A 24,030-nucleotide genomic window follows, 5' to 3' on the forward strand; every position below is an offset into this window, starting at 1 on the left:
TTGTGCTTGTCTCTATACGGTTGGAGGAGACAGAAACCCTTTCTTGCAATCCTCAGAAGAACCTCCTAATTCTGAGCTTCTGATTATTGAACTACTTATTTTGAACCAGTTGCCAGTTTTATGTTTAGGAGTTCAGTTTCAGTTCAAGGCAACTAAGGCATTTTATGTTTGGGTTTTGTTTCAGTTTGGTATGGGGAAAAGTCCTTGAACTTTTCAGATTGTTTGACTCCCTCCATCTCATTCACAGGAAGATGTGTGAGCATCAACAGTGTGCTGATCTCTCCCATGCAAAAATGCCAAGATTCTCTTTGGTGAAAGATGATGGTGTGAGTGACAGCTACATCTTTATTACCATTTTTTTAAAATATGACAAATCCTCATAACTTTGTAATATCTGCTGTCTAATGTATTCTATTTTTGATGCATCTAGATATATGAAGTACTATTTGAAGGCAAATGATAAAAAGTCTCTTAAAAACTTAAGAGTGAAATGAAAGGGGAAATTACATTCAACATTCCTATTTTTATTTTTAGGCCAGGTAAACAAAAGCAAAACAGAGTTTGTGTTTGTTTCACATCTTCAACAGCTGAGCTGCCAAGCAAACAAAATACAGAGGACATTGAAATTAGAAGCTGCTCATCAAAATATCAAATTATGCAAACTTATAGTGAGACATCAGCAGGAATAATAATAATGATAAAAAAGATTTAAAGAAAAGTTTAAGCTTTTTAAAGTCCTGGAGATAAAATTGCATAAAAACTTAATGTTAAAGAATGAGCAAGTTTACAACAAAATATCTTTGTAAAAACTCAATAAATTAGATGGATAGATAGATGCATATATATTTATAATATCTAAATGAACTGAGACACATATTTGTTCTGGATTGGAATAGCAACTTTTCAGATTCTTGGAATGTACAAAACTAGCACACATAGTAAGAAAATACCATAATTCTTTATTTCAAAGAAGTAGTTATCTATATAAATCTATATATATATATTTAAAAAACTCTTTGAAACTTTAAATCTATAAATTAACAATTTTGATAAAATCCTTGATTTATTATAAAATGAATACTAAACTGGAATGGTGGTCATCCTGTCACTTTAGTGAAAATACTGATCTGTAGAGGACCTCAGGATCACTACAGACGTCTCTTTATGGTAGTAAGAGTCCTAACATATACAACTTTATTGGTTTTATTCCATTCTATATTCCTCTTAGTTATCTGGAGTGCTTTAACAGAATTGCCTAGCATACACAGTTTTTCAGCCTACAAGACTTGGCATTATTGGCATTTTTTCTAAACAAAATGTTAGGCTCAAATACTACAATCAAACTTTCCCTACATATAATTTAAATATTATTTAATTTTGTCCCTAATTCTCTAGCATGAATATACAAATGGGACTGGTTAGAGAAAAACTCAAATACCCACATAATTTGCAGTCAGCTTTCAACTCTACTGCATATTTGTTATTAAGTCAACCACAAAGAATACCTTCATTCAAAAATTAGAAAAAAATGCACTCACCCCCTCCCCTTTAATGCACAGTGGTAAAAGCGATGAAAGATTTCTTGGCTCTTACACAGAAGCAAAAATAATGTCTGCTGCCATCTGTTTGGATTTAACCCTAATGTATTACAGAATGTATATATTTTTACTCACTGCAATCCAGGGGAATTTTTTAAAAGAAAATCTAGTATTAACAGTAATTAGTTAAATGACTGTACAGCTATACATTCTTTTAATATTTCCCACAAACTCAGAAGAAAATCTTGATTAATTTATCCTCCCACACTTTCAATAAGTTAAAACTTCAGATCTGGCAAAAAAATTAATGTATACATTAATACTAAACTATTTAAACCAGTGAACAGAATATGTTTATGTCTATAAATAATTTTACAAATATACATGATGTTAAGATATAATTTTTAGAACAAAAGTAAACAGGCAAGATAAAGAAAACCTCTTTGCCCAAACGCATATATTCTAGATTGAAAGGATACAAACTTAGAGAAGTTTTTTTTTAAGCCTGGCTATCAGCTGCATTAATATTTTTGACAGTTAGACACACACAGATACATACACAATTCTAGTGAACAGACCTTTTTGATATGTTAAAAGGCGCTTGCCTACAGGTACCCGTAATTACTTTCTCCAAGTATCTGTTGGTAGATGAAAAGAACTTTTCTGGGAAAAAGTTGTAGAAAATTGTTGCAAGAACTTTTCGGTTCTTATCTATAATTTCTAAACACTGAAAAGCAAGTAAATAAATACAGCACATAGCAAGATTTGGATCCAATGCTGCTTACAATGTTTAAGCAGCCCACTGGAAAAATAGAGAACAAATTCATCACAACCTACTCATACGTAAAAAGTGTCCCCCCACAATTTATTGCAGCTTGCCATGCCTCCAGTCCTTTCTGTTTTCTCCTGCGTGCATACATTATTTTAATCTATTCCTGCTCCAAGTGCAAGAATCAGCTAATTCTTCACCGTGGCAAAACCAATGGCTTTAAAATTCCTCCAAAGCAGACGGTGAATATATAAAAAAAATTAAGAAGTATGAATCCCTGCAGGCAATGTGGCTTTTGAGCTCCACCAAAAAGATTCATGTACTCACAGACTGTATTCTGAAAAGGAATTCCTACATTCTTTACATGCTTTTCTCTTAAAAAGACAGGAAACATCCCCTACACCCCCACCCCAGTATTGCAGACACAGAAAAGTGACTGTGGTAATCTGATGAGGCGTGAAGGTTCAGCACCCTCTGGATGTAACATTGCCTGTCTGGGTGTTGGTAACCTGCAAAAGATATGTTCTTTCAGACCAAACAGTGCTTCTTCCTTTAAAAAAAAAAAAAAAAATTACAACAAAATTGGCAGCCGGAGGGGTGGGGGGTGGGAGGATTTGTATTGCTTCACAGCAAATCTTCTGTGCCATGGAGCAGAACAATTAAATCCTCCCTCAGGTTTTGTTCCTGACCTCCCTAAAACATACATTCAAGAGTCTCTTTTATGCAGGTCTCTGTCATCATGTCCTGATGATGCAATTTACTTGCTGTTTTGGAAGACAGGGCTCATCTGAGAGAAGATCATGTGCAAATACAGAATCATCTCCTGAAGAGCAGGCACTGTGGGTATCCTGGTCTGCAGGGGAATATTGCTCAAAAGGCACTGACAGGTCAAGGTACTCCTGCAAGAAGAACAATTGCATGGATAATATACAGCAAACCCCCAACATTTTCACAGTGATATCTCATTCCAATGTGTACTCAGCTTAGATCTGGGCATTCCACATCTTGGTTGTAAATATCCTGGCCTCGCTCCACAAAGATCTGTGGTGAGGGCTACTATGATTACAAACATCAGGGTGATGTGGTTTACTTACAGAATGTCAGGATTCAAACTCATCTAAAGACTGAGGGCAGGAGTCCCCACGTGTCCACAGAAGAAAGTCACTCCTTAGCTAGCCATATGGTTAACTCACATTGTCCCATTTATACTTTATTCAAAGCACAGTGTAACAATGCACAAGATCCCTCCTATGAACCTGGCCATTTATTAAGATCTTCATCAGAGGCTCTGCCCAGAGAGCTTCCACCCTTGGATGTAAAGTGGATGGGTGCAGAAGAAAAGGGGTTGTTATTCAACAAAGTTGTTCCATTTGCACAAGGACTTTGGCTTGTACAATGGAACCTTCCCCCCCTTTTCTCTCCTTGCATTCCCCCAACAAATCTACTCTGGAGGATTGGGGGAACCTCCAGAACAGAACAGGAAGGCACATGGGGGGAGGAAAGGGAGGGAAAGTTCTGTTGTGCAAGCAGAAATTTTTGCCTGAACGGAGCAACTTTGTTGGATACAACCCAGGCTTGTCAGGTTTAGCACCTTCATTGTGGAACAGCCTCCTCCCTCTGGCCATTTGGATTTACACATCAACGGAAGACTGTTATTATGCAAGTCTTTAATGGTGCTTAGGACCTTTACAATGTGTTTTTACTGGTGTTAGACACATTTTAAGTTTTCTAGTTATTGTTTTGCTTTGCATTTACTGTCTTTATGGTGCTTACTCTTCTCTCTCTCTTTTTAACTGTCAATTGTCTTCTGTTTATTTTTAAAGCAATTGCATTGATTTTAATTATATTGTAAACTGCCTCAGGAATTAAAGTTAAGAGATGGGATAAAAACGTTTCAAACAAACGAACTAAGTAACTGAACATAATTTGTGGGGCTTAAATGCTATATGATGGCAATGAAAGTGTATTCTCTTGTGGGGCTAACTGCGGCATACCCACTGCTCATATTCATTGCAAGGTCCATTCACACAGTCTAGAGTCCTGTGAAGCTCAAGCATGTTTGGACTGTACATCATCTAAACGTTGAGATGCAGGTGTAAATTAGTCCTGGCTTGGAATAAAGGAAGATATACTCACATCAGTTGAAGTCACTGTCAGGACTCTGTCCAGGTCTTCAACCAGCTGCTTAAAAGTTGGCCGCTGTGAAGGCACTGCATGCCAGCACTCCCTCATAATCACGTACCTGGAGGAAAGTGTGTGTGTGGGGGGGAGAGAGAAAATGGGGCTCAGTTCAGCTAAATGTTTGGGAAGCACATGAGCATTCACCAGCAGCATTTACGAGGAGCGGGTGGGGTTGTGTTTACTGCTGATGGATTCCACAATCTTGCACTCAAAAAGAAATTGAAAGCCATGAAGCTGAAGTTTAAGCCCAGCAGAAAGCCAAACAGTATCATACTGAACTGCAGCAACAGATATAACATGGACAAAAGGATTGGAACTGTTCAGTGTTTTTATGTATGTGTGAATATGAATGCATACGTAAACAGAGATATGCGTAGGACTTTCAAATGATTCATCAAGGAGTGGTCTGTTGAAAATTAAAGGAGATTAAAAAAGCTTCAATTGCTCATTGCTATTCATAACTATAAAGCTGAAGGGAGGCACTGTTTGAACTCTGCTGCTGGCCAGGAACTCCTGGGAGGCTGCCTGCCCTCCTCAGGAAGATCATCATGGCAAAGAGAAGACCAAGGTGGCCCCACTCATTGGCAAGAGAAGGAGCAGCTGCTTCAATAGTTGCCTTCCTCTTCTCTCCCCACTAATTTTTCCTTTTGTATTGTGTGCTTTAGATTGTGAGCCTGTGGAGTGGGGCCATAGCTCAGTGGCAGAACACATGCTTTGCATGCAGTACATCCTTGGCTCAATACCACACGTCCCAGGTGGGGCTGAGAAAGACTCCTGTCTGAAATCCTGGAGAGCTGCTGCCAGTCAGTGTAGACAATACTGAGCTAGATGAGCCAATTGGTCTGACTCAGTAGAAGGCAGCTTCCTATGCCTTAACTTTTAAGCACTTGGAAAAATGTAGGCACTTTTAAAGATGTTAAATTATGACAACTGGATGCACAAATATTGTCCTAAAGAAAGGTTTTGCCTCACCAAAATGCTGTAGTCTTCTCTTTATTAATAACTGCTAGCCATATGAACTGAAAACAATAATTTCATGCATGAAGCAGCATTCAAAATCTAACCAAACCCAGAGAAAAAAGGTTTTGTGTTGGTCATTATGCCATGATTAGGAGTTGGGCTAAACCCAAAGTGGAGTCAAGTCAACAACCAACCATAAAAACTGCAGAGGTATGTAAGTCTGTCTTGTAGTGTTTTATCAGGGTGAGCAGGGCCATTAAAACATCAAGACAACTTTATTATATGCACACAAGAGGAGGACACTTCATGGCAGGGACTGATGAACAGTATTTGGTAGAGGCAGCACAAAGATATACTTACAGAAAGTGGGACTGAAGAAACTGAATTAAGTACAATCCCTGCCCCACAGACACAAGTTTTCCAAAAATGAAGGCATTTCCATATTGACAACTTACAAATCATGGGTACAGTTTGCTGGCTTATCCATGCGATGGCCTTCTTTTAAGAGTTTGAAGAGTTCTTCAACTGGAATTCCTGGGTATGGAGATCCTCCCAAAGTGAAGATCTCCCATAGCAGCACTCCAAAGGACCATCTGGGAACCAAACGTTTTAAAGTTCAATGAGATTTTGAAAAAGGAAGTGAATAGAGGATTTTTCCTTTGCTTTTGTGCAGCTATGCATAGCTAATAAATCATGAATTGCATGACTAATTGCCTGAGCCATTTTTTACTAGGCACTTGCAGATCTCTGCTGATCCAACTCAATAGAAATCCCAGGCACCTAGTCTGAAATTAAGATGAGTATTCAATCAGGTAATTGACAGCTCATCTATTACTCTTTGTTAAGTCTTCCACCAGCATTGCTGAATGGAGCAAGTGAAATTATTCATGCAGATTCACTGGACTGCAGGTCTCTGCTTGGTGGTACAATTGTTTCTCCGACTCTGTGTTTTGCTTTTTTACTTTCATTGTTTAAAATTGTGAGCAATTCTTACACATCACTCTGGTGAGTATAGACACGGTCAAACAATGCTTCTGGAGCCATCCATTTCACAGGCAGCCGACCCTGTAATTTAGAGAGACAAAATAGAAATATCCATCAGCAATTTCACCCAGCAGTTCTGGCACCATCTGAACATTCTACTATAATCCAGTGTTTTCATTCTCATTAGTGGGCACCCCAACTAAATGGCCAAACAAGTGATCAGGCCAAATAATGATCATGGATGAACTGATTACACCATTTGATCCCCCAGTCCACAATTAGTACTTCTGGTGTAAGCTCCTTCAGTGCAAAATGATTAGTGGTCTGACGTCACACAACACCCCTCACCTCAATGGGTTATGGGAGAATGTTCCCATGAATCTGCACAACCACCAAACAATATGAGGTAGTCTTTCATTACAGCAGTAATAAAAAGTACTAAAGTAGCATTCAGACTATACTTAAATCTTGGCACAAAAACACCTCTCCAGTATGAAGACAAAACATAAGAGCCTGCTGGATTGGGCAATGGTCCATCTAGTCCAGTATCCTGTTCTCACAATGGCCAACCAGATGATTGAGAAGTTCAAAAGCAAGACCTGAACACAATAGTTCTCTCCCTGCCAGTGATTCAAAAACCAGAAGTAGAATTCATAGACTTACTGCCCTCGAGAGTGGAGGGAGAACCTAGTCACTGTGGATAGTAGCCATTGATAGCTTCATCCTCCATGAATTTATCTAATCCGGCATTGTGGAGCCTGGTTTGCACCTTCAGCTAAGGGCAATGAAACAGGCTGGACGACAGCTAGAGCACAAGTGGTGAAAGACATGCTGTGAGGCTGATCGAGCATGAGTAAAACATCATAACCATGCCTACTGTGTGGCAGTAAGGGCAGCAAAGAAGGCCCACTTCTCTGCCTCCACTGCATCCTCAAGTAGCCATCCAGTGGAGCTTTTCCATATTGTCAGGTGTCTGTTGACATCAAACCCAGGAAATGGAGTTTTAGACCCTTCGGAGGCCCACTGTGAATTGTTTGCAAGGCACTTTGAGGGTAAAGTTACTCGCCTCCATAGCAGTCTTGATGCCCCATCCACATCTACTGTAGTCCCCAATGAGGTGTCCAGTGCAACATCTGCTACAACTTCCTGGGAACGGTTTCAGTTGATGCAGCCTGATGACGTAGACAAGGTGCTTGCATTGATGCAGCCAGCAATGTGTCCTCTCGATCCTTGCCCTTCTTGGCTTATTAAAGCTTGACCAAGTGGATCCAGGGTGTGGTCAATGCATCATTGTGGGAGGGAGTCGTTCTAGCTGCCTTGAAAGAGGCGGTGATCCAGCCACTCCTGAAAAAGCCCACCCTGGACTCATTGGTTTGTGACAACTACAGACCGGTCGTAAATACCCCCTTCTTAAGGAGGGTGATTGAGAGGATTGTGGCGCAGCAATTGCAAGTACTCTTGGATGAAACAGATTATCTTGATCCATTCCAGTCTGGGTTCAGGCCTGGTTATGGGACTGAATCGGCCTTGGTCGCCCTGATGGATGACCTTTGTCGGGAGAAGGACAGGGGGAGTGTGACCCTGTTATTCTTACTTGATCTCTCAGCGGCTTTTGATACCATTGACCATGGTATCCTTCTGGGCCGACTTGGTGAGGTGGGTATTGGAGGCACTATTTTAGAGTGGTTCCGATCCTATCTCCAAGGTCGTTCTCAGAGAATGGCATTGGGTGACTGTCTTTCAGCCCCCTGGCAGTTGTGCTGCAGGGTACTATCTTGTCCCGCATGCTGTTTAACATCTGTATGAAACCCTTGGAAGCGGTCATCAGGAGATTTGGGGCGAGATGTCAGCAGTATGCTGACGATACCCAGCCCTATTTCTCCATAACATCTGAATTGGGAGAGGCTGTGCAAGCCCTGGACTGCTGCCTGGACTCAGTGGTGGGCTGGATGAGGACCAATAAATTGAGCCTGAATCCAAGCAAGACGGAGCTGCTGGGGGTTGGTGGTTCCCAAATTCGGATAACTGGTCAGTTGCCTGCTTTGGATGTGGTTGTATTCCCTCTGAAAGAGAAGGTTCATAGTCTGGGGGTACTCCTGGATCCATCTTTGTCGCTAGAGGCCCAGGTGACCTCCGGGGCTAGGAGTGCCTTTTACCAGCTTTGGCTGGTAAGACAGCTGCTGCCATTTCTGGACCGGGATAGCCTGGCCACTGCTGTCCACGCACTGGTAACCTCCAGGCTGGATTACTGTAATGAGCTCTATGTGGGGCTGCCCTTGTGGTTGGTCCGGAAGCTGCAGCTGGTGCAAAATGTGACAGCAAGACTGCTCACTGGGGCAGGGTATCGCCAACATGTCATCCCACCGCTGATGAAAGAATTGCACTGGCTGCCAATTAGCTACCAGACCAAGTTCAAGGTTCTAGTTTGGGTGTACAAAGCCCTATACAGCGTGGGACCAGGATACCCGAAAGACCGGCTTATCTCTTATATACCCAGTCACTCACTGCACTTTGCAGGTGAGGGCCTCCTGCAGATACCATCTTATCAGGAGGTCCGTTCTGCAAAACATAGGAAACGGACCTTTAGTGTGGAGACACCTACTCTGTGCAACTCCCTCCCCTTAAATATTAGGCAGGTGCCATCTCTGTTATCTTTTCGGCGCCTATTGAAGACCTTCCTCTTTCAACAAGCCTTTTAAGTTGAACTCTGTCACAGTCTGCGTCTGTGCTGGAATTGCTTTTTAATATGTTCTTAAACCTTAATCTTAGATGACGTTTTGAAAGCTTTTTTTAAGAAACGTTTTTAAAGATGTTTCATTTTAATGTATTTTAAAGTTGGTTTTTATGATGTTATAAAGTTTTTAATGCTTTTGTTTGCTGCCCTGGGCTCCTGCCGGGAGGAAGGGTGGGATATAAATCAAATAATAAATAATCCCCTTTTAAAGCCATCTTCTGATTCCAATTGAGGAGAGAAATGGGGCAATAAGACCCCACAGATTCAGAGTCCTTTCCAGGTTTCGGTATCACCACCATTAGTGTCCTTAGCCAGGATTCAGGCATATTCTCACCCTCCAGAATCTCATTAGAGAGACTCACCAGGTATGGGATAAGCATGTCTTTCAAATGTTTTTATAGGTCAGATATTAGTTCCTTAATCTCTTCCTCAGATATTCTCTGTTTAAGGGATTCCCTGAAGTCATTTGAAAAAGGATGAATATTGATTGAGTCTAAATAATTATTAATTTGACCCTCATCTGGTCTGGAGGAGGAATAGAGTATTTTTGCAAATTCAGCACTGATTTCCCCAGAATCCCATCCCTAATTACCTTGCTTAGATTGAATTGAGACAATTTCACATTTGGTTTAGTTAGTTTACATTTAGGAGGACTAGCAAATAATTTGGAATTTTTATTGCCAAATTCATAAAGTGTCTGATTTAAGTACAGCAAAGATTTAGCAGTCATATTTACCTTAAGAACCACAAGAATTTGGGCTTCAAGAGCTCTAAAGATCTTGGGGAAACCAGTTTGTTTATTTTGTACCTCCAGCTCTGTTATTTCTGCCTGTAATTGAGTAGTCCTAAGTGGGGATGAGGATTTTTCTTTTGCCAAAGTGCACCATGACCATCAACTCCTTCCAAGCCTATTGACCAGGCTATCTAGATGATAGGCGACATCCATAACCTTTATGTCAGGGGAACATCCCCCTGTGGTCTGCACACCTATCAAACACATAGCTCTCTGTGTTCCTAATGACTGAACCACTCACTACCAGGATCCTTCCATCCCCCAGAGGAGTATCCTTGGTATGAGTGTATAACTGCTCCTCCCCTAAGGAACCTCTTCTTCAGAGTGATGCCCTCCTTCCCTGAGACCGTCGTTCTCCATGATAGCAGGGAAGCTATCACCCTGGGCACTGGACACAGCTATAACGTCCCTGAAGGCCTTGTTCTCCAACCACTCTGCCTCTCTCAGTTTCTCCACATAAGCCACCTTGGCCTCAAGGAAACAAACCTGTTTCTGGTGCTCATAACATCAAGAACCCATTCATGACTTTTGTCAATCAGGCAGGTAGTTGTGCATGTGACATACAGTGGAACACACTGGAAAGTGACCATATCCCTACTGGTTTTCTACCTGCATAACTATTTTTTATGGAGTTGCTTTATGGGGGCTTGGGATTTGTTTAGGTCAAAGAGAGAAGGGGCAGACTGGCATCCTTGCCCTGATGCCAGTCTCACTCTGCTGCTTAACTTGCCTTGTTGTTTTGTCATTGGGGCAGCTATGCTCCATCAGCTGTGGCCCATGGAGCAAGGCTTACTAGGCACAGCAGAAACAGCAAGCACTCTGTCCCACTGGCTCAGAGATAATTCAGTTCACCTTGGACACTGCTAGTTTGCAAATTTCCCAACCTTGCCTACAAGCAGATTTCATCAGCATTCAAAACTTGTCCTGCAAGGAATATTTTGCTGCTTGGTCCCCTAAAAACCCGAGGCAGCATCTTTGACATAATCTCAGGATGAAAGAACACATGCTGATTATTCTGGGGGGAAGTTTATCAACAAGTAATTACTTTCCTTAGAGTAAATTGTTTTCTTTAATATAATTTCAAGGATTTTCTAATTTATGCCTAAATTATTTTAATGTCTAGAAGTGAGGAGTGTCAACCCTATGACTGCAATGCAATACTAAGAGAAATGGTCTTCTTTCAACCAGGGCTATTTATATGCTCCACTCAGAGCTTGGAAGTAACTAGTTACACGTAATGAATTACTTGTAATTTATTACTTTTTTGAGTAACGAGTGGGTAACTTCATTACTTTTGAGGAGTAATTGTAATGTTTCCAGCATTACTTTTGCTAATTACTTGGGGGTGGGTGGGGGTGGAGCAGGGGAAGTCTTCTGCTCCTCTGATTTGTGAATAAAAATCATGTGCTTCAAATTGGGCTTCTGTGCAGCATTGTTCTTCCTTCATGCTCTATGGGTGCTTAGGTAACAACGAGGGAGGAGGTGGAGAGTGAGATGGCGTGGAGAAAACAATTGTTTAAAAATTGACAGGAGTGGAAGGAGAAAAGAGCTGGAGGCAATATATATATATACAAAAATATGTGTGTTGGGGTATCATCATTGCTGGGGATGGGGTGAGGGGATGTGAGATTCTGTTATGCCATTCTGTTAATCTCACAGATAAAAAAAATTATTCTACTACCTCTGTATGTGTGTGTTTATTTTTAATGTTGTTTTAGGCTACTTAGATGTGCAGCAGCCAAGGCCAGCACCTTGTAGGCAATTTTTTTTAAAGTAACAAAAATGTAATTGTAGCAATTACTTTTGAGTATCATCATCATCATCTTTATTTATACCCTGCCCTTTTTCCAAACTGGAACTCAAGGTGACTTCCAGATAAAAATAAGTACATATCATTAAGAACCTATAAAAATATAAAACATATAAACATATAAAATCAGCATTAAAACAGTAAAAGTAAAGTAATCAGTTACTTTCGGAGCAATTGTAATTATAACGGTAATTACTACTTTTGGGGGGGCCATGTAACTGTAACTGTAATTTATTACTTTTTAAAACTGATCTTCCAAGCTCTGGCTCCACTATAATTGCCTGCAATTAGGACAGAGTAAGTTGTTGGCCCAGTCTCTCTCTTGGGAGTGCTCCCCATTACACAGGGCAAGTTGTGCAGTGTCATCCTTTTCTATCCTACTCCATACTTCTGGTTTCTAGCATCAGAGGTAAAATGGCTCTCGATTCTCTCTTGCTAGTGATGAAAATCAGAAGTGTGCAAGAACATCTGAACCAGTCATTATTTTGACAACCAAACTGTGAAATGTGATGTATTGTTATCCTTGTGCAGAAGAGGGTTAAATTGTTCATTATCAGCTTTTGGCACCTACTGCTCTAATAATAATCTGATTATTAATTACTGTAATTAGTGTTTTCTAAAGCCTGGAAACAATACAAATGGATTTTAAATGGTAATCTTATTGAGCAAGTTTCTCATATAAAATACTTAGGGATCCAAATGCAAAGTTCTGGGCTTTGGTCTGAACAATTGAGGCAGGCAATTGATTCAGCAAGTTTTAGTCAGCAGCTTATCTTAAAATTCTTTTTTATGCAAGGTGGTCAATACATTTCCCCTGGTATTCAAACTTACAAAGACCCCGGCCCTGCTCACTTACGGTATTCTGATCTGGATCCTGGGTTTTAACTCTCAAATTGAAAGAGTTCAGTCTGTATTTCTTAGGAAATTACTGGGTCTCCCTCCTTGTGTGGGTAAAGCTGCTATTTGGAAGTAGGTATTCATTCAGTTGCTTGTAAAGTTTGGATTGACGCCCTTAAATGGTTACACTTACACTTCTTAGCAGCTCCTGACAGTTATCTTTCCTTACTGCTCTCGGACTCCTTTGTGAGTGATTGGATGCGCGAGATGGAGAAGAAAATAACTAAGATAGGTTTTCCCCCTGAATTGTTGGGTAATTATGGGCTTAAGAAGGCCCAGATCTCTGTTGTCCAAAGACTAATAGACCTAGATTTGCAGCATTTGAAAACTGCTGGTAATAAATTTCCACTACTCTATAATAACTTTAATAATTATGGAATTATTGCAGCTTCGTATTTGTATTCACTGACTATTCCAAAGAAGAGGAGAGCATTTATTCTTGCCCACTTTGTGTTGCCATTGGCACTGTTGAAAGGACAATTTAATAAGATCTCAGTCGGTGAACAGACATGTCTTTGTGGAGCTGGTGTAACAGTATCTGTTGAACATGTTTTACTGTCTTGCAATTTGTACAGTGAATGCAGAAAGAAGTTAATTTTCCCTCTATTAACGGCTTTGCCTAGGAGTATTTCTGCAAATTTGGTATTGACCTGTTTGAGGGATGTGTCACCTTCTGTTCCCAAAGGTGTCACAAAGTTTTTTTTATCACAATGCACAATGTCACAGCCTTCTGACTAGGGAACTACTTAATTTGTATTTATTTGGTTTGTATCAGCAGTTGTGTTTGATATGTAAATTTTTGTGACTTTTTATGCTGATTTTAATATTTTGGTTTGTGACCGTAATAAATGATTCATTCATTCATTCATACCTATGGATTGCACAGCCCGCATTCAAGGACAGACAAAAATGTGAACTGCTTGCGCAGTACAACCATACCTCTCATCAGTTGCTGGAGTTATTTGTTGGACTTCACCTATGTCTCAATGCAAGATGAAGCCCAGGCTGCAAATACTTCTCTGTTAAAATTTATGTATTTATCACATTTATACCCTGCCTTTCTTTTCATGCTAGAAACCCAAGGCAGCTTACATGTGGTTCCCAGGCGGTCTCCCATCCAGGCACTGACCAAACCTGACCCTGCTTAGCTTCAGCAGAGAGCTGGACTCATGTGCCTTCAGACCGTAGCCTGGGTAAATCACATGGCTCAAGAAGTCTGACTTCAGAGGTATCCCTTAGATAGAGCTCTTATCTGTAATATATTTTAATTTTCAGTTTTTGTCAGAAACATTTTTTCTGAAAGTTGGATAGTTTTAAGAGTTATTTTTTAGAAGAAATGTGTTGTTTCTAACCTATCCCCTCACAATAGCGGATTGGATTTGGTTTGTTTGCAGACTTGAAATTGACAGATGCCCTGAATGGTATACCAAGTTTCATTATCTCTCTCTCAGTAGTCAAGAGAGATATCAACTTAAAAAACAGAAAACAATCAATATTCAAGTAAAAACCAAGGTCTTGCTTTCACTTGGATTATTAAAAAGAATGGAAGTTATTTGCTCATGAGATGCCCAACTCAGTAAATGGCCAGAATAGCCTCATCTGGATGAGGAGGTGGAGGGAATGCTTATCAAATTTGCAGATCATACAACATTGGGAGGGATAGCTAATACCCTGGAAGACAGAAACAAAATTCAAAGTGATCTTGTTAGGCTGGAGCACTGGGATAAAAACAACAGAAAGGAAATTGCACTCACATTAGTTGTTTTCTTGTAATAATCAATGTTGTGAACATCTCTGGCAAGGCCAAAATCAGCTATCTTCATCACGCTGTCTTCTGTGACCAAGACGTTTCTAGCTGCCAAGTCCCGGTGGATGCACTGAAAAGGAATGGAAAAAAATCAAGAAATGTGGATCAAGAAAATCATTTACAGAACCATTTATGGTTTATGAGCTGCTATATCATCTGTTTCAAGTTCAAGACAATGAGGGTGCCATTTAATCCTTTGTGTGGAATAAACTGCTTTGCAGCAACATGGAACATAGGAATAGATTAAATGGTCTTACAATCTGGTCTGTGTACCTTTCACATGTGTTCACCAGTAAGTCTGTTCTGTCCCATGCCCATGTGGATTTTCAAGGAAGAATCCTGGTAAATGTGCATAGATTTGATTAGGTACTTTAAGAGCATGGGTGGGGAACATTTTGGCTCCAACAGGTCAGATCCATATAAGGAAGCTGCCTCCCACACTAAATTTGACAGGTCCTACCTATCAATCACCTGATGTCACAAATGAAGTCAGGACTTCAAAGCACCTCGTAGGCAACAAGGTACTACTAAAACTACAGTTTTTTCCTTCATTTCAGCAGCAGCTTCAATGGCAGCCAAAGTGAGCAGATTCGGGCGCGTAAGACAGCTTCCTGCAGAGAGATATTGTGCATGCAAATTAAGCTGGATTGACCTCCCCTCACATCAACTGATGTGCAGGATGGTCAGTCTTGCTCAGTGCTGGATTTGGTTGCACAAGAATTTCCTGCAGGGAGTTCTCTCGCACACCCAAATCAAGCTGGATTGACCTCCCCTCACATCAGCTGATGCGGTTCCTGCTGCGTGGATTGAAATTGTTTCTGTAATTTTCCATAATTCTGCTCCCACTGATGTAATTTGTGCAGGGGGAATTGCTGCCACGTATTCAATCCATGACGCAGCGGCTGCACATACTAATGCCTGCAGGTGTGAAGTACTTTTTAAAAGAATAGAGTCAGCTTTTGGACCGGCCTTTAAAATCAAAAAGGAATGCAGATTCTGAAGTAGGCACAAGTTCAATCCGCAAATTAATCCGGAAGGTGCAGACCAGGTGATTCTGTTTAGGAATTAACAATTCCTCCCTCATCCATAACAGAACACTAGACCAGAGATCTCACATCAACTGTACCACAATCTGTGTAGTGGCTCTTTGGTTGCCCTTCATAGCTACCCGTAAGTGTGCAATCCAGTTGTTGCCATAAAGGCAATAGGAAACATAACTCCTAGAGGGCAAATATAATGCCACTCTTAAACATAGAATTATCATCTGACACAAACGGTTGCTGAAGAAATCCATCTCTGTTATCACACTCTCTTAACTGTATATTCAAGCATATTAAGTGGGAATTAATTCATGCCAATGAACTTTTTGTTGAAATAAACAGATATTTCTAGCCCTATAAATATTAGACTGATGATATAGCCCAGTGAAATCAGGAAGATAAGATAAGATGGCAGCTGTATTAACAGTGAACTATTCTACTGTGCGGAAGTATTCCTTGAGGAAACCACCAATCTCTGTAGAACTGTATTACTATAGTCAGCATGGATTTTTTACATTCCGCAATGTTAAATCAAAAATAGCCCCCATGCCATTCTGATGCTTCCCATAAGCTCATTCACAACAAAACCTTACAAAACTTACAGTCCTGAACTCAGAAACGCTTCCTTAACAACCCTCTAAATTTTCATGGTGATACACAAAACAGTCAGAAAGAATAGAGAGTTCAAAGTGTAAAAAGAGAGAGAGAAAAAACAGAGCCCTTTTGGACTTTTTTCTGTCAGAGTTCTTATAATTTGTTGAAATTAATTAAAAATCAGCCAAGTTCACAGAGTAATCGTGTTACTGACCTTGCCCCATACTCTGACCTTTATCTTCTGCAGTTTAAAAGTTAAAAAAAATGCCTGGCTGATCTTTAACTAATTTAAGAAATTTAGCATTGAACTGAATGATAATGTTGAGCATTCTCAGTAAGAACCAACTGTCAGTGTTCTAAAAGCCAGACTCACAGCTGCTGGGCTTGCCTAATCATGTCACCAAATTCTTCCAAGCTACACAGGAAGTGGATTGCACTGTGAAAGACCAACCCAAATTGTGTTTGCATTTTTACAAATTTGTAGGGCAATACAATTTCTTAGAGAGGTCAGATCTCCTGCTCCCCTGGTGCATTCACTATAGCTGCCCAATTTCCCTGCTTTTTAAAGTTTGATAGAAATATCTGTTGGCTATAGGTACATTCTTAAACTGCAAGATTTTTTGCCTATTAGTGAATATTTCTGGAGGTAGCAAAGGAGAAGTTGATTTCTCAAAGCATAACATACTTTTTCTGCATGATTCAGTGTAGGTCACAACATTACTGAGAAGTGAAGTGGGGTGCTGATGTTACAGCCCTAATGACCTGTAGGAGTTTTGCATCCTCCTTCTGTAGAGAAGCAAAGGGTGTGTTGCAGATACCTCCTTTCGTTTTGGAAAAATTCTACTAAACACGTTTGTAATCGAGTCCCATTCTTGGAGCTTGCCTTGAATCTATAGATTGGATGGCTCTGCAGTTTCTTCAACAATATGTAGCACAGTCTCTTCTTAATATATAGAATATAGTAGATAAGTGGTGGCTCCTGCTTCTATTTGGTATGATCTGCTGTGTACACTTGGGCAGAAAGAAAGCTGTCTATATTTATCACTGGTCAAGTTTTGGTAGGATTTCCACTTTATATTGTTACACTGAGCACCTTCCACAAGACAGCTGTGTTATAGTTTCAGTTGATGTGACCTGATGACATGAAGAAGGTGCTTGTGACAATGCAGCCAGTAACGTGTCATCTCAACCCTTGCCCTTCTTGGCTCATTAAAGCTGGCCAAGGGGTTATGGCAGAGTGGATCCAGGGTGTGATCAACATGTCTTTGTGGGAGGGAGAGGTCCCTCCCGCCCTGAAAGAGGTGGTGATCCAACCACTCCTGAAAAAGCCTACCCTGGACCCACTGGTTAATGAAAACTACCACCTGGTCACAAATACCTCCTTTTTAGGGAAAGCGATTGAGAGGGTTGTGGTGCAGCAATTGTTGATGAAGCAGATTATCTTGACCCATCCCAATCTGGGTTCAGACCTGGTTATGGGACTGAATCAGCCTTAGTCACCCTGATGGATGAGCTTAGTCACCCTGATGGATGGGAGAAGGACAGGGAGAGTGCAGCCCTGTTATTCTTACTTGATCTTTGAGCGGTTTTTGATACCATTAACCATGGAATCCTTCTGACCCAAATTGGTGAGATGGGTATCAGCAGCACCTTTTCCCAAAGAATAGCATTGGGTGATTGTCCTTCAGTCCCCTGGCAGTTGTGCTGTGGGCTGCCCACAGTGTACCATCTTGTCCCCAATGCTGTTTTACATCGATAGGAAGCCCTTCGAAGCGGGCATCAGGCAATTTAGGGCATTAGTACGCTAATGACACCCAGCTCTATTTCTTTGCAACATCTGCATTGAGAGAGGCCATGCAAGCCCTGGACCGGTGTTTGGACTTGGTGGTGGGCTGTATGAGGCCAATACACTGAGTCCAAATAGTAGCAAGACAGAGGTACTGTGGGATGGTGATTCCCAAGTTCAGGTAAACCTGAAAGAGCAGGTTTGTAGTTTGTAGTTTGTAGTCTGGCATGCTCCTGGATCCATCTTTGTTGCTAGAGACCCAGATGACCTCAGTGGCTAGGAGTGCCTTTCACCAGCTTTGACTTGGTAGGACACCTGCAGCCGTTTCTGGTCTAGGATAGCTTGATCACTGTTGTCCATGCACTGGTAACCTCCATGATGGATTGCTGTAATGCACTCTATGTGGGGCTGCCCTTGAGGTTGGTCTGGAAGCTGCAGATGGTGCAAAATGCAGTGGCATGACTGCTCACTGGGGCAGGTTATCGCCAACATGTCCCGTTACTGGCTGCCCATTAGCTACCAGGCCAAGTTCAAGGTCCTGGTTTTGGTGTACAAAGCCCTATGTAACTTGGGACCAGGATACCTGAAAGATCATCTTACCCCTTATACATGCATTTGATCATGGCACTCTGCAGGTGGTCTGTTCCGCACAACATAGGTATCCTTCTGGAGAGACTTGCGGAGTTGGGTGTTGGAGGCACTGCTTGGCAGTGGTTCCGCTCCTACTTGGCGGGCCGTCTGCAGAAGATAATACTTGGGGAACATTGCTCGACCCCGTGGGTTGTCCAATATGGGGTCCCGCAGGGTTCGGTCTTGTCTCCCATGCTCTTTAATATCTATATGAAGCCGTTGGGTGCAGTCATCCGGAGTTTTGGAGTGCGTTGTCATCAGTACGCTGATGACACGCAGCTCTACTTCTCCTTTTCATCTTCTTCAGGTGAGGCGGTCGATGTGCTGAACCGTTGTCTGGACGCGACAATGGACTGGATGAGAACTAACAAACTGAGACTCAATCCGGATAAGACTGAGATGCTGCTGGTGGATGGTTTCTCTGGTCAGATGGTGGATACATACCCTGTCCTGGACGGGGTTACACTCCCCCTAAAGGATCAGGTTCGTAGTTTGGGAGTCGTTTTAGACTCTTCCCTATCACTCGAGGCCCATGTAGCCTCGGTGGCACGGAATGCATTTTACCAACTTCGGTTGGTAGCCCAGCTACGTCCCTATCTGAGTAAGGAGGACCTTTCATCAGTGGTTCATGCTCTGGTAACCTCACGTTTGGACTACTGCAACGCGCTCTATGTAGGGCTACCTCTGAAGACGATTCGGAAGCTACAGCTAGTGCAAAATACGGCGGCCAGACTGCTAACAAGAACTAAGTGGTCTGAGCATATAACACCTGTTCTGGCTCGCCTGCACTGGCTTCCAATATGCTACTGGGCCAGATTCAAAGTGTTGGTATTAACCTATAAAGCCTTATACGGCGTGGGACCACGATACCTGCAGGAACGCCTCTCCCGTTATGAACCGGCTCGTACACTACGGTCTACTACGAAGGCCCTCCTCCAGGTCCCGACCCATAGGGAGGCCCGGAGGGTAGTAACAAGATCTAGGGCCTTCTCAGTGGTGGCCCCCGAATTGTGGAATAGTCTCCCCGAGGAGGTACGCCTGGCGCCGACACTATTATCTTTTTGGCGCCAGGTTAAAACCTTTCTCTTCTCTGAGGCATTTTAATCTAAGTTATTTATGTAAATGTTGTAATTGGTATTTTAGATGATGTACTTTTATATTTGTTATATTGATCTTGTAATTTTATTATTGTATATGTTTCTATGTTTGCCGCCCAGAGAGCTGTTTGCTAGTCGGGCGGGATATAAGCTGAATAAAATAAATAAATAAATAAAATAAATTATTGTGGCACCAACACTTTTGAATTCCCTTCCCTTAAATATTAGACAGGTACCATCTCTGTTATCTTTTTGGCGCCTACTGAAGACCTTCCTCTTTCAACAAGCCTTTTAAGTAGAGACCTTATCCCAGTGTTGGAATTGCTTTTTAATGTTTTTAAAGCTGCTTTTTTACAAGCTGTATTTAAAATGTTTTGCTTTAATATGTTTTCAAGTCTTTTGTTTTTAAGATGTTTTAGAGTACTTTTAGTGTTTTTGTTTGCCGCCCTGGGCTCCTTCTGGAAGAAAGGTAAGGCTATAAATTTAATAAATCAATAATAAATAGTTGTAGCAAAACTCTGAGGAACTGAACCATAAATACCTTCCACCACTTTTTTAAAAGAAGAAAATAATTTATCCTATGTTCAAGAACAATAGGAAATATTCATTTATTTTATTCCTCAACCAAACATTGTTTTTCTTTTACTTTTGCCAGTATTACTCAGCAAAATAAAGTATTTGGCTTTTTAAAAACAATTGTGGAGAGGGTTTTCCACATCCAATCAATTTCTAGGCAAAGATGCACCTTTCCTTCTAAGGGAGGCATCTGTAGCTCCACTTATTTGAGATTAGTTACTACTCCCTTACCCTGTGGTCACTCTCTTGTCCAAATAATTGGTAGTTAAAGAGTAGCAAAATGGAGAATTGTTTTCCACTACTCAGTGATGCCAAATGAAATGCAAGAACATTCCATGCTAATGACCCCAGAAAAAATTAGAGAGAATTACCAATAAATGTGAGGACACTCCTGAAAAGTAAGATAGACAAGATACTAGCAAGGTGTCTTCTTCTGAAGCAGATCCAACTTAATATTATTACTGAATCCTTTCTGTGTTCCAAGTATTTATTTATTTTATTTATTAAACAAAATTTATATACTGCTTGTTTGTAAAAAAAATCTCTAAGCAGTTTACAAAAAACATTAAAAATTATTAATAAAAAACAAGTAATTTAAAACATTTTAAAAACAATTAAAACAGTAACAAACTAAAAAGATTAAGACACATTAACATCTACGTGTCTGCCTAAAGAAAAAAGTTTTAAGAAGGTGCCAAAAGGAATATAGATGTCAACAGGCAGGGAGTTCCAAAGAACAGATGCTGCCACACTAAAAGAACAATTTCTTGCAAGTGCAAAGTGAGTATTATGCCTGTGCCTGTTTTGCAGATCGAAGGGCTTCAGTGGGCACATATGTGGTAAGGTGGTCCCACGAGTAAACTGCTCCCAAGCTGTTAAGGACTTTATATACCAGTATATAAAGTTTATATACCTTGAACTTGGCCTGGGAACAAATTAGCAACAAGTGCAGATCTCTGAGCGCAGGTGTTATGTGCTGGCAGGGTCTCACTCCTGTCAGTAATCTGGCTGCAGCATTCTGCACTAATTGCAGTTTCCGGGTCAAGTACAAGGGATCCCCCACATAGGGTGCATTACAATAATCCAGTCTTGAAGTCACCAATAGCTGAACTACTGGGGCCAAGGTCTCCTGGTCCAGGAATGGTCATAGCTGTCTCACCAAATGCAGCTGATAAAAGGCACTGAGACTACCTGGGCCTCCAGTGACAAAGCTGGATACAGAAGCACCCCCAGAGTGCATACCTGCTCTTTCAGGGGGAGTGCAACCTTGTTGAGGGCAGACAATTAATCAATTTGTTAGACATGGGAATTGCTCACCAACAGTGCCTCCATCTTGCAAGGGTTCAAACTCAGTTTATTTTCCTTCATCCATCCCTCCACTGCATCCAGGCACTCATCCAGGGCCCACACAGCTTCTCCTGATTCAGATGTTATGGCGAAGTACAGCTGAGTGTCATCGGCATACTAATGGCACCTTACTCCAAAACTCCTAATGACTACTCTCAGCAGCTTCATATAGATATTAAATAGCATTGGGGATAAGGTGGTAGCCTGCAGCACCCCACAACACAACTGCCAGGGTGCTGAGAAACAATCACCCAACACTTCTCTCTGGATGAGATCCGGTAGGTAGGACTGGCACCACTATAACATGGTGCCCCACAGTCCCCATTCCATGGAGTCAGTCCAGGAGGATGCTGTGCTCAATGTATTTCACAAATAACAATCCTTGAGGCAGTCCTATGAAGTCAGCCAATATTATTATCCTCATAGGGTGAATGAGAAGGGGCAGGGGGCTGAGGATGAGGCATGACTTGCCGTCTATTGAGCATGTGGCTGGGATGAGATTTGAATTAACAGCCTCCCTGATCACACCTCACTTTCTTAGCCACTATGCTACATCACAAGCCTGAATCATTTCTTCTGCCATGGACCTTTTCTGAGGCTGAAAGATATTGAAGACCTCATTTCCCAATTTGTAAGACTTCAGGCAAATAATTTAACAAATTAAAAGTATGGTGACTAAAATGTTCAGAGAAGGTTTAGGAGTGGACATATTTTTCTCCCTGGCCTGTTAGTTAGGTGGTCTGAATGTACAGCTGCCAGGATTTCCAGCCCTTTTTCAATAAACTATTTCTAGTGTCTCAACTGCTCTGATGTTTTGTTAAGCATCTAAAGGTGGTAACTCTATCAGAGCAACTTTTTCTTTTAGCTTTTGCTGATATCAACTGCATGCAGCCTGTGACTTATTGTCAGCTTAAAAACATGTCTCTGGGCTGTCTGGGACAGTGTGGCTCAGCCCTATGGAAACCAATTAGCTCCCTTTTCCCATCCCCATGTTCCCAGGACAGGGCTCTTTTTGATGTTGTTAACACATGCCTGCAAGTCCTTGCTTTCATTCAGGCTCCAAACAGGGTGTGTATTTCAATATTTGCACTCAAAGACTAAAAGGCAGCCTACTGGTGATGCTAGGATTAGGATCAGCCGCCAAGCAACTTGTCAATGGGCTTTCTTCCTGACTTCTTAAAACTATTTGCAGATACTATTATTTGTTTTCTCAAAGACTTGTCTAATTTTGGCTTCCGTTGATCAATATAAAGCAGATTTCCACGTATATCAATACAAAGGAACTCATGCAAAGTTGCTTTCAACTCACTTTCTGAGAGGCCAGGTACTCCATCCCACGGGCTACCTGGTAAGCACATGAGACTAAGTCTTTAAATGTTAACTGTTCCTCAGGCAGTTTACAGGTATCAAAGGAGTAATCCATGCCAGGTGGCCGACGAGCTCGAAGGTATTCTCGTAAGTTCCCCTTTGATGCATATTCCACCAAAACATAGAGAGAACCTGGAGTTAAAACAATCAATTATTATCCAAAATGGACTCTCTCATACCCATAAGCTCCCATTCTAATGAGTAACCAGAAGACATGGTGTATCCTGGCATCTCCCTCTCTTCAGAGTCTAGAAACCAGGCCCTTCAGTTCCAGAATGGATGCATTAATGCAGTAAAGAGCAGTGATCACCATAACAACTTTAGCTAGAGAAAACACAAGAAAATCCCTAAGCATCTTTAAGATACAGGCACATTAGGTTCAAACTGGGAGGGTGAGAATATCTTCATGCCATTCATCAGAAAGGGTCGCTCAGTTAAGAGAAATCCTCTTTTTCCAAGGACCCAATGTCCAAATGCAGAAAAATGTAGAGGTGGTCTTAGCCCACCTCCTTGCTGGTATGGTGCCTTCAGTGGCCCCATGGGCCCCAAAGTGGCATCTGATTGGCTCAGCTTTCCGTTACTCTTGTTGCTTCAGGCAGGACTGGTGCCAGAGGGTGGCCAGGTTGGGCCCTGGCTAGGGGCCCCTGCAGGGCCTCTCCTTAGGGTGGGAGAATGGAGCTCCTGTTCTGTGATCCATGGCAGCATCAGGTCTTGCAACCTGACCCTCACATGGATCATGAAGAAGGAGCTCCCAGGCACCCCCCCCAGGAGCTCTCCTAAGGGGCTGATGCCCCTTCCACCATTTTGGTTGACTGCTGGCATGCGGGTTATGCATGCACGTCATTCACATGACACGAGAGGTAGGTGGGGCTCACGCGTGGATTCATTAGCCCCATACCACTTGTATCGGGGGAGGGTTGGACTACAGTGGCAAGGCCTGGGGAAGAGTAATGCCCAAGGGCCCAGCCATGCCTGGCACTGGCCCTGGCTTCAGGGGAAATGTTTTAAGTCAAAATGGCAGCAGCTGACTGTGCCTAGCAAAGGCTGCCTAACCACGTTGCCTACACACTCCTTGCTCTTTACACATTAGGTGCAGATATGAGAAGACCAGTGGTATGC

At 41.7% G+C, this 24,030-nt stretch overlaps 1 protein-coding gene across 9 annotated transcripts in view; it reads right to left on the reverse strand.

Moving 5' to 3' along the window:
- Positions 1-508: 508 nt before the first annotated feature.
- Positions 509-24,030, reverse strand: part of FGFR3 (fibroblast growth factor receptor 3) — a 126,670-nt gene continuing 103,148 nt past the window's right edge. For 7 of the 9 annotated variants that reach the window (XM_061629818.1, XM_061629816.1, XM_061629817.1 and 4 more), the window contains exons 13-18: positions 22,853-23,043; positions 14,421-14,543; positions 6,443-6,513; positions 5,904-6,041; positions 4,444-4,549; positions 509-3,206 (exon numbers count right to left, since the gene is read on the reverse strand). In XM_061629818.1, the coding sequence (XP_061485802.1) occupies positions 3,045-3,206; positions 4,444-4,549; positions 5,904-6,041; positions 6,443-6,513; positions 14,421-14,543; positions 22,853-23,043 (791 nt within the window). In that variant the 3' untranslated portion in view covers positions 509-3,044. The remainder of the gene's footprint in view (positions 3,207-4,443; positions 4,550-5,903; positions 6,042-6,442; positions 6,514-14,420; positions 14,544-22,852; positions 23,044-24,030) is intronic. The other 2 variants (XM_061629812.1, XM_061629810.1) reach the window with 2 other exon arrangements.

This window comes from Rhineura floridana, chromosome 5 (genome assembly GCF_030035675.1).
Source record: "Rhineura floridana isolate rRhiFlo1 chromosome 5, rRhiFlo1.hap2, whole genome shotgun sequence".
In the NCBI taxonomy this organism is placed as follows: domain Eukaryota; kingdom Metazoa; phylum Chordata; class Lepidosauria; order Squamata; family Rhineuridae; genus Rhineura; species Rhineura floridana.